The 11,523-nt window shown below is 34.6% G+C and overlaps 1 protein-coding gene and 1 pseudogene across 8 annotated transcripts; both read left to right on the forward strand.

Annotated features, from left to right (window-relative positions):
* Positions 1 to 7,383: 7,383 nt before the first annotated feature.
* Positions 7,384 to 9,396, forward strand: LOC110037191 (pollen-specific protein SF21-like). 8 transcript variants are annotated; one of them, XR_002295307.1, is made up of 6 exons: positions 7,384 to 7,940; positions 8,518 to 8,615; positions 8,692 to 8,762; positions 8,889 to 8,949; positions 9,034 to 9,132; positions 9,321 to 9,396. XR_002295307.1 is itself a non-coding variant. In XM_020741776.1 (5 exons), the coding sequence occupies exons 2-5, from the start codon at positions 8,520 to 8,522 to the stop codon at positions 9,074 to 9,076; spliced, it is 231 nt and encodes a 76-aa protein (XP_020597435.1). In that variant the 5' UTR covers positions 7,384 to 7,940; positions 8,518 to 8,519; the 3' UTR covers positions 9,077 to 9,196. The 8 variants fall into 8 exon arrangements, 1 of the variants encoding a protein (XP_020597435.1); XR_002295309.1 differs by having other exon boundaries at positions 8,711 to 8,762; XR_002295303.1 differs by having other exon boundaries at positions 8,518 to 8,762.
* Positions 9,397 to 9,530: 134 nt separating this feature from the next.
* Positions 9,531 to 10,970, forward strand: LOC110037190 (annotated as a pseudogene).
* Positions 10,971 to 11,523: the final 553 nt, after the last annotated feature.

Raw genomic sequence — 11,523 nt, forward strand, 5'->3', positions numbered from 1 at the left:
AAATTCAAATGAAAATAGATAAATAGGATGTCTTAAATTAGCATCTATTTCTGAAAAAGCGGATTAACTCTAAAATATAGGAATCAACTTTCTTCAAAATAGGAAGCTTCCCCAAAAAATAGAAATCATTGCATAGAATCTTAAAACTGATTTAGAAAAAATTAAAAATTTGATAAAAAAATTCTAAATGTTGGAAAGGGTTAAATCCCTTTCAATACTTTGATTTCTTTCCCTCGATTTATTTATTTATTATTTGTTTATTTATTTTGTTTGTGTTCTACAATAATTAGCTTCATGAAAACATTTTGATCCTGCTCTTTTAAGCAAGGTTGACTCCTTTATTTGGCTTTATGAGTTTCTTCAAAGTTTCTAGAAGTCTTGATAATGTTGTGGAAATCTGCTAGAAGGATCATGAAATTCTCGTATATCATGGCTTCCCCTTTATCTAGCTTTTGCTCTTCCAGAGAACAATTTATTTTTCCTGAGCTTGGCTATAGGGCTCTTTCTTTTTCTTCCTTTTTTTTGAGGCTATCGGTGGTTATCCTTGTGATGTTGGTGGATTATTTGGAGCAAATGGTGGGACCCCTAGTGCAGAGCTTCTGAATTAAGTTGACTAGTTTTTCTTGTTTCTCTTGAATATGGTGCTACTTCCAAATGTCTTCAACAAAAATAACATTTTGAATTGCATATTTTATTCCATCATTGTTAAAGAAGAACAAATGCTTTCCAAAGAAATACACTTTCTTCTGATTCTATAAATAGGGATTAACAGAATATGGCTGACCTTTAGTGGTACTGCATCATATAGGACTTCATTAATACTAATATAAAGAGTGAGGAATTTCACTTTTCATTGCTACTCCACATAGTGATGAAGATCATTGCTTATCCATCTTATAGGATGGGGCTACAGATACTTAATAATTAGTAGTCACAAACTTTAAACCAATACTGACAACATCAATTTTTTGTTGTTTTCTTTGACAATACGGTTTTCAAAAGATTGTTTTATTGATCTTAAAGAACTTTTTCCTCGACTAGTTGATAGTCATTACTACAATTGTTAGTTGGCTTGTTGCACACTTGACAATTCTATGACTATAAATTTATTAAGGGTTGCCTTTTTTGTAGAGATATATTGAGGAGAAGGCCTGTCGTTTGATTTTTCTGGTATGCTTCTGAGTTTTGCGCTTGTAATTTGCCTTAAACTACTGCAATTACATCCATTTTTTTTCTTATGGCCAAAAGGATTGAACTGAGATCTTAGTTGTGGCTTAAATTATGCCAAGTCATGTGAGATAGGTCATAATTTAAGGAATGTGTCCCCCTGCATAAGTTTGTGGGATGATATTTTTAATCACACAAAAGAATTGTTTTTGTAGGAGTATAATTGTAGAAGGTGAAATATGTCTTTAAGAGTTCTAACTATTTGTCAGCAATGATAGTGCCACCTAAGTTAGGAATTTAGTTTGACATCTATTTGAACAGAGTCAATTATATTGTTACTAGTTGATCTTTATCAGTAGGTGGATATATCAATGTTTTTGGGAAATAGAGTAACACAGCCATTTACGTTAGGCCGAATGGGGATGGGAGTGGGAATTCTCTAATCGGGAGTATTGGTCAATTGGTTAATTAGTTCAAACTTTTCTAATACCCCCTAGGGTCAGTTGGCCCCCTGGATCCCTATTTACTATACTTGGGCTATATATATATATATATATAGGTTTGTTTTCCAACTTTTATTTTATGTTGAATTAGAGATTGTTTTCACTATTTTCCTCTTATCAAAAGTGTTTTATCATTTGCACCTCTCAGGTTTTGTGTATGTATCCTAATTGGATCTTGGTGTCGAACCCTCTAGGATGTCCTTTTACCTTCTACACCTTTAACAATGTTTCGAACCCGTTATTTTTTGCTTTCCTGTTGTTGTTCGGATTCTCAGCCGCCATTCTTGTTTCCCTGCTATTTCTTATCCAGCAAACATCTTAACCCCATTGATTCTCCCACACCTTATAGGAACCCCAAATCAATGTCATGTAGGGCCCTTTGGCATAGCTCATGGAAGGATCCACTTTATTTCCTTGAGTTGTTGATATCTTTATTAAGCTATTTGTTCCATCATAATTTTCAAAATTTTTCAATTTTTGAAAGGCTAACATTAATTTCATAAAGATATTGTCTTATCTCTAATGATGATAGGATCCTCTACCAAATTCACTGTTTGATTGCTAAAGGTGGATCATTTTTTAAACCGTCCAATATTACTCAATATTTTTTTTTTCATAAGACTATACTTAGAATAAAATTTTGATTCAAAATCTCCTTAAGTGGGATTGGTTTCCAATTTTTCTCATGGGATTTAGATAATTTCATTTGGTCTTTAGAGTGTGCAAGGGTGTCACTCAGTTGTTACTAATTAAGATCAAGGAATAGATTTCCCACTTAATTGCCCAAGGTAAATAAACTCTCTCAAGCCTGCCAACAAACATTTGGATATTTCTAAAAAATGGATCTATTATTTTAGGAAAAAGTACAGAAAGTGAGAAAATTAGGATTTCACACTTAGGGAAAGCAATTTCTCAAAATGTTGATACTAGATTTCTGAATACATTTGGAAGAGATTAACTTATATGAAGCCAAGATTTTGATTGCAAATCCTCCTTTCCTTATATAGAGTTTTTTTTTTTTTTTGAATCTCTGACACCGTTCTAGGGTTCCTAGAAGATGATTAAGAAGGTGATCTTGCACGGAGGTGATTGAGAAATAGTGAAGGAATGAGAATATGTGAGGTTAATGATGTTTGGAAAGAGAGGGTGAAATTTGTTGTTAGAAAGCAAATCGGAGTTTAGATTTTGTCCAAACTGAGGACAACAGTCGAACGGCAAACCGGTGAGGAGGATCCGCCATCTATTCCTAGGAAAGTTACTGACATACCATTTGCAAAAGGAAGAGATTGCAAAATTCCAGAGAGCATAAATAAAAAAATCCTGTCAATTTATAAAATCAAACTATAAAAATCCCCTAATAGAAAATAACTTAATTAGAAAATAAAGAAATGAGAAAAAAATAAGAAAATTAAGACAAGAAAAAAATGCTTAAAATAAAAAAGGAATCATAGATGATACATTACTCCCATGATTGCGGGAGCTGCATACCGTGAAAATGTGGAAGTTTAGTGTTTGCAAGAATATTCGAGTCCCACGTTACTCTCCTCGAGTATGAGGCTCCACCTTCTCTATAGGCTTCTGGAATCGATCTACCACCACCTTAACGAAGTCATGGCTTTATTATGTCTGAGGTAATCTCACTAAAAAATCTATGCTCACATCCATCTCAGACAACTCAAGCACATTTTTCCAAAGGCTTGCTTGATATAATAAGCAATTTTTCTTTTTTGGCACAGCCACAGCTAAAACTACACATAAGCTAGTATTCTCACAAATCAAGCCTCAAATTATTAAATCTGCAACATACTTCTCTCACTCCTTGTACTCAACTGGGCACATCGATAAGTAAGTCTGTCTAGAGGAACTTACTCTATAATGAATTATATGGCATGTTGAACCTCTCTTAGTAGCAGCCACCCAAGATATAAACTATCAGTCAGGACATTCAACTACTACCTTAGTAGGGGTTGCTTCTTTTTTAGTATTGGCTTCTTGGACTCCCTACTTTTTAGGACAAATAATATTAGTCATGTTGGAGTCTCTCTTATAGGCTCAACTTGAATCATTGGCATGTCTCTTTCATTGGCTGGAAGCTGATAGCATTCTCTGGCGTCTTCATTCTCTCATTTCATTGGGCATTTCCTCAACTTGATTCTCCTCAATGATGGAGATTATTCTTCTGTTTGGATGATCAGGCGCAATGTGCCCAAAATCATAACATTGAAGTATTTTTCTGGCTGGGATGAATTTGGGAGTATCAATGGCTTTCACATGTTCTTTATTATATGGGTTTCTCTTCGGGCGAGGTCAGCTTGGGTGATCCACTAGGTGTATTCTTGTTGCCCAATTTGTTGGCTAAACCCTATTTGATAGGTGGTGTAATTCTAATTTTATTGTGTTGTCTCTCCACTTTCAGGGCTAAGGTCAGGACATCATTAATGTCTAATAGGATTGTAACTCTATATCACATTGTCAATTGTTGGTCTCAACCCTCCTAGACATTGAATTATGGTGTTCTCATCAGGCTTCACTAGCTCAAACTTCAATATAATCTGCTTGAACTCAGTTGTGTGCTCCTCTATTGAGAAATATTACTGTTGTAAGTGGTGAAGTCTCAAGAATATCTTGTCTATATTATGCAGGTAGTTATTTATTCTACGTCTCTCTTTTCTTTTTGCACTAGATCTTGATCTTGCTTTTTCCCTCATGCTGTTGTATGCACTTCGAATATTCCTATCATATAGTCGAACTCTTCTTTATTTAATGGTGGCTAACTTTAGGCCGCTGTCAGATGGAACTTGTATTTAAAGACTTATTCCATTATTTGAAGTCCCTCAATGAACTCGTCCGAGTTCATATGACTGTCAAAATCCGGTGAGTCAACTTCACTCCAAAAGCTTGGTTTCCTCTTTGTGGTTCTATGCAAAATCTTAGGTTATTGGTTCTTCCTCAATGTATACTTCATGGAGAAAGGGATTCACTTCTTCCTCTCGATTTGGTGAGTTACAGTTTTTGCTATGGGCGACTTCTATGGGTTATCTTATATCAAAGGTGGTAAGCTTTTATTGTAGTTTGAGGATTTTTCATTTCATATCCTAGATAGTGATCTTTTGAATACCTTGTTGAAGGTTTCTCCTTAGTAGCATGGCATCTTCTTCTTCCAATTGAAGTTTTGATTGAAGAGGAAAATGAGGGTGAGGGTTAGGATTAGATGGGTGATGCAATGGAGTTTATTTATTTTTTATCAAAGGTCGGTGGAGTGCTTAGGGTTTTGGTGGAAAGTATTGTTGAAGGTGGATATTTGGTGGTGTTGGGAATATTGACTTCTAAAAAATTAGGTTTTGGGCAATGAATTATGATAATAGGACTGGTTAGTGTTTGGTGGGGGAAAATTTTGGGTAGACGTAGGAACGACATATAAATCTCTAAAAATTTGGGGTTTTGTAAGCTCTTATACTAAATAACACCTTTCTAGGGTTTCTAAAAGGTGTTTAGGAAGGGGAAGTAGTGAAGGAATGAGGATATGCGAGGTCATTGCTATTTGGGAGGGGAGATGGGGTGAAAACTGCTGTTAGACTGCAAATTGGAGGAGTTCAGTTGCTGTCTTGTCTGAGAGCAAAGGTTGAACAGGAGGATCCACCACCTATTCCTTTGCAAGCTACATATACACCATTTACAAAAGGAAGAGGCTACAACACTCTCGAGAGCAGAAATCTAAGAAATTTCTATCAAAATTCTTAAAATCAAATTGGAAATCCAATCAGCCACAATACAACTTATATAAAAATTTCTTAATAGAAAATAACATAATTAAAAAATAGAGAACTATGAATGAATCAGAATATGAAAAAGAGGAATTTTTTCTTAAATAAGAAGGAATACTGGACATTATATTATTCTTATGATCATTGGAGCCGCATAATATGAAACTGTAGAACCGCAAAAAACACAGAAGCTTCAAGTTTGCGGGAAGATCAGCATGCTGTGTCAGTCCTCCCACTAGTTAAGATTGAATGGCAGAATTCCCAAATTAATTACCCAAGGTAAAGAACGTTAAAGAAATTACCAACATATCTTTGGATATTTCTAGCAAATGGATCTATGATTTTAGGAAAAAAGTTCATGAGGCAATAAAATTAGGATTTCACACACTCAAGGATGTCCATGTCTTAAAAAGTTGATACTAGATCATTGAAAAAAATTGCAAGAGATGTGTAATATGCAGCCAAGGATTTAATTGCTAATCCTCCTATCTCTATTTACATAGAGTTCTCCTTTTCTTTGACTCCTTATAAAGATCTTTAATCCCTTATTAATATTTCTCTACGGAAATACTCTAGATAGAGATTGTTTCTAGGATGTTTCCAATGGCTGGAAATTGGCCTAAGATTGGACGAAGGGGAGTTGGTTAGCTGAAAATATTGTTGCCTGTTGCTTGAGGAATCGGACAAATGCTAGAGTTCTATTATTGGAGGTGTTTGGGTGCTCTTAGAAAGGAGTTTTGCATTTTACTGTACTTAATGCAAGATCCCTTGTAGGTATTGAAGTAGAAGCAAATAGGACAGGGAGTGGGAATCACAGTTTTTCTTTTGGATTAATTAAGATTTATTCACTTTATTCCATCACTATTTGTAGAATAAAGAGGGAGGATTCTTGAAATTATTCAAACTAAAAAGAAAATGGGAAAATAAAATAAGGATGCTTGCTATGAAGCACAAACACTTCTAAATGGCCCTAATGTTCATGTTGAATAAAGATGTGTCCGACACATGTTTTTTTTTTCTTTTTCTTTTTTCTTTTTTGTTGATTTTTTTGGTTTCCGGCACAGGAGGGAGTAGGGGGGAGGCGCATAGAATCTAGGAAGTAATTTAAAGAAAATAAAAAACTATCCAATAAAATACCAATCATTACATAATCTAGAAACTAATTTCTTAATAATTTAACAGAAAAGTATAAAACAACTAAATATAGGCAAGCGGTTCAAATAAATCCCTTGTAATCCTTCTACCTCTTGCATGCTAACGGTAGGGGACCTTTTTTTTCTTTTTGATTATTCTCCAAGAGCCTTAGTTTGTATTAACATTTTGATTCAAATGCTTTAAGCATGGCCAAAACCCCCTTTATTGGGCTTGCTTAAGTTCTTATGAATTTGTTGGGAGACTTCATGGTAATGCTGGGACCACTCAATTCTTCTAACTCTTCTTCCATCTTCTATACTGATTTGTATGGTCCAATCATGAGGAGCATTAGTGAAAAGTTTTTTCTGACTTCATTTATTATCTCTGCGACTCTTTGTTTCTACAAGATATTAAAAAGAAAATTTATCTGTTTGGCTTCAGATTTTCGGCGTTTTCTGTGATGAGTTTGAGTATACTTAGGCTTGGGAAGGGCTTGATGTCTTTATTATTATTTTATTTGCTTATCAAGTTAGTTATTGGAAGGTGTTTTTTCATAGACTAGTATTGGAAGGTGTTTTCTCATAGACTAGTAGGTTTTTCTTAACACTACAACCCTAATTTGTCTGAGCTTTATACAGCAGGTATGCCCTTTTTTTATCATTGCTATTTAATGTTTCTTTTTCTCACAAATTCATTAAATCCTGAGTTTAAAACCTCAGCACTTCTATTCAAAATTAAAAAGTGTGTTTAAAAGGTGTGTTGCTGAGCATGAGATGAATCATAATCTTATTGCGAAAGGACGAGTACCCTCATGTTTCTGTTCTCTAGTTATGCCATTAATAATTATATTTGGATTTGAGCTGCTTCATAATTTTCAAGTCCTCTCTCTTTCTACAACGTCTCCTCCCTTCTGGAATCCCTACCTCTTTGAGAATGGGTTGGGTGTTAGGAGGTTGCTCATCACCAGCATATAACTTCCACACCTGGGCACCAGATTTTCTTTTCGCTACTTATACTCCTAACTATAAACAAGGGCATTTATTTGAAGAATCCTTGCAGATTAAAAATAATTAGCAAATTGTAATTTTGAAAATAAAAAGTCTAATTGCTGAAAGGCATTTGATAATTCTCAATCTTCCGTCCTACTCAGTTTTCCTGTTTCTGTGCAGATTTGTTTTTTTTTTCCAGTGAATTTTTTTCTCACACTAGCATTTTCTTACGCATGGCTTCTGATTTATCATTTTATAGTCTGAGTCTTTTTGTGGCTTTCAGGAACTTTGTGTCGAAACCAGCTATGGTCCAATTTCTGCTGCTGTGTATGGAGATCAGTATAAGCCTTCGCTTATTACTTATCTAGATGTAGCCTTAAACCGTAAGCATAACTACCATTTGTTTTCTTTATGTTTTCCTTTCTTGTTTTGATAATATTCTTAGGAAACAACTCAGCAGCACTGATGTTGAAAAAACTGCTCAATTTTGCTAGAATTAGTATTGAAAATTTGTAGATCTGTGTAATAGATTTAGCATTGCATTCAAAGAATGTACAAGCTCAATTTTTAGCGTCCTTTTGTATTGATATCTATAAGTTAATTATGCCCCCTTTGTGCTTTAAATCAATCGCCTGCTAGGGAGAGGGAGGGAGGGGGTTGGATTGGAAGGGCATTAGGGAAAGGGGTGTGCAAAGCTTATACTGTTAAGATATTAAAAAGGATTTACGGAAAACTAGATCTAGCACTGTAGATATTTTTCTCGTAAAAGGCGGTTGGTGATGATAGAACTTATTATTGGTTTCTGTTGTTTCCATGGGATCACATATTCTACACTTATTTGCTGTTTTTCAGGGTGACAATTTTCTTTTTTTTCTTTTTTTTTTTTCTTTTATGCGTCTCATTCTCTCTTTCCTTTCTAGGAACATTTTTTTTTTATTCTGCATGCATTTTTGGTGGCAGATATGTCGTGCTTCCAAGGATTGTTCTATTGCCCTGAAGCAGCTTCTTTGTTGCTTCACAATTTCTGTATATATAATATTACTCCTCCAGGGCATGCGGTCTGTAATTTGACTTTATAACTTCCTTGGACGTACACATGATTTTGTTTGTGGATTTAGTCAAGTGTTTTTACAGTCAGCTCCAATTTCTTCAGATAATCCCCGTGCCTTCTGTTGATGATTTGGCTGATCAGGTGACTTCTTTGGGTAATTTACAGATCTCTGCATCCATGAATTTTTTGAATATTCTGTGTATCTGAATGTTCAAATACAGATAATATGGAAGGAGTCAAGTGCTGAGAACTATTAACCTTAGCTGCTTCTTATTTGCAGGTTAGATTCTGTAATGTGTATGGGAGTCACGGCAGGTTCATACATTCTTACCCTTTTTGCTGTAGGTATTACGCAAGTGTTATTTGTAGTCTTCCTGCTTGGCATTCATTACAAATTATCTTTTGAATATTTTTTGACACCCCAGTATTGATCTCAGACAAGATACAGTAATCGTGTGCTTGGTTTGATACCGGTATCTCCTCTCTGTGGAGCAGCTTCTTGGACAGAATGGCTATATGATAATGTTTTCCTTCAGGCATTTTTTTTTCTACTCGTAAAGTACTTGTTGCAAATTCTGAGAAGTTATAAGGAACCCTCAGGTTTTGTCAAATTTGCTATATTATTATGAACTTTGTGGCTTGTTCAAGGATTACTTGCTTCAGAGGTACTTCAGTAAGGTATTTTACAATAATTTTTATAAGGAACCCTTAGGTGTTGTCAAATTTGCTATATTATTATGGACTTTGTGGCTTGGTCAAGGATTTCAGAGGTACTTCAGTAAGGTATTTTACAAGAATTTAATTTTCTCTTCTAGGTTAATGAAACCGTTTGTTTGGTTTTTCACTTTTATGCGTCTCATTCTCTCTTTCCTTTCTAGGAACTTTTTTTTTTTAAATTCTGCATGCATTTTTGGTGGCAGATATGTCGTGCTTCCAAGGATTGTTCTATTGCCCTGAAGCAGCTTCTTTGTTGCTTCACAATTTCTGTATATATAATATTACTCCTCCAGGGCATGAGGTCTGTAATTTGACTTTATAACTTCTCTCTATTTTCCTTCGACGTACACATGATTTTGTTTGTGGATTTAGTCAAGTGTTTTTACAGTTAGCAGCAGCTCCAATTTCTTCAGATAATCCCCGTGCCTTCTGTTGATGATTTGGCTGATCAGGTGACTTCTTTGGGTAATTTACAGATCTCTGCATCCATGAATTTTTTGAATATTCTGTGTATCTGAATGTTCAAATACAGATAATATGGAAGGAGTCAAGTGCTGAGAACTATTAACCTTAGCTGCTTCTTATTTGCAGGTTTGATTCTGTAATGTGTATGGGAGTCACGGCAGGTTCATACATTCTTACCCTTTTTGCTGTAGGTATTACGCAAGTGTTATTTGTAGTCTTCCTGCTTGGCATTCATTACAAATTATCTTTTGAATATTTTTTGACACCCCAGTATTGATCTCAGACAAGATACAGTAATCGTGTGCTTGGTTTGATACCGGTATCTCCTCTCTGTGGAGCAGCTTCTTGGACAGAATGGCTATATGATAATGTTTTCCTTCAGGCATTTTTTTTTCTACTCGTAAAGTACTTGTTGCAAATTCTGAGAAGTTATAAGGAACCCTCAGGTTTTGTCAAATTTGCTATATTATTATGAACTTTGTGGCTTGTTCAAGGATTACTTGCTTCAGAGGTACTTCAGTAAGGTATTTTACAATAATTTAATTTTCGCTTCTAGGTTAATGAAACCGTTTGTTTGGTTTTTCACTTGCTCCGTTTTGGCCAGCTTTTACAGGAATTGCTAGGAAATGTACTGATCCCAAAGTCTGATATTGTGCAGGCGTGTAAATGTGTTAGTACCTCCATCTTCTACCGCGCTTGTTTTTAGTTTATTGGCTTTTACCAAGTTCTAGACTAAGCTTTCTCTTATATTACATCTACAGTTACTGAAAGAGAAGCAGAGTACAAATGTATTGAGATTTTTCCAAACCATTAATCGGTACGTTTGCATGGTTTCTCTTTGCATCAAATGCATGCATTTTTCACCATGTTCCTTTAGACAAACTCTTCGCATCTTCTGCTTCTAATGGACAGGCGATATGATATCACTGTGAAGTTGAAGCAGCTACGTTGCAAAACATTAATATTTGTTGGAGAGATTTCTCCTTTTCATTCTGAATCACTTCACATGATCTTGAAGATGGTTCACCAATGTGGTGCACTTGTGGAGGTATTTTTATGTTACTTAAACGTGATATTTTTTGGTATGCCATCAAAATTTTGAATAGTATTGCTACATTGTTTTGCATTATTTATTCATTCAAATATTAGTTTTACAATTGAATAAAGTGTCACAATAATTCCCTGGTTATTTTATATGGGGTTCATTTTAGTCCTAAACTCTATAAAAATTTGAGATCAATCTCCACACTCTTTTAATATCTGCTGAAATGATCCCCAAGAGGACTTTCAGTCCCTATTAAAAAAAGTGACTAATTTGACACTTTTTATAAATCTAGGATTAAAATAGTCTGCAAAAAGTAAAGTGACTATTTTGACACCTCTCTTTTAAAAATTCTAGAAAGATTAATCGCAATTAAAGTTTTTTGCTTCTATCAGTATTTCACTCTGTAATCATCCATCTTTCTTATAAATATTGGTTTGCTTCTCACATGTTTTTTTTTTTATTTTTTTTAAATATTAAAAAATAACTAAGTTGATATATTTTCGGCATAACAAATATATTTTATTTCAAATCAAAATTAAAATAAATCAAAATCCCTTCTGCATCTCACCTGAACTTCTGTCGCATGAGACTATGGGTTTGAATCTCAAACCCATCAGGACCAGAATCTCCCTTCAAGCCTGACAATGGAGGTTAAATTATTTTCTAGTGGAAGGCTATGGCATTCTTT

This window comes from Phalaenopsis equestris, unplaced genomic scaffold, assembly GCF_001263595.1.
Source record: "Phalaenopsis equestris unplaced genomic scaffold, ASM126359v1 Scaffold216581, whole genome shotgun sequence".
In the NCBI taxonomy this organism is placed as follows: Eukaryota; Viridiplantae; Streptophyta; class Magnoliopsida; order Asparagales; family Orchidaceae; genus Phalaenopsis; species Phalaenopsis equestris.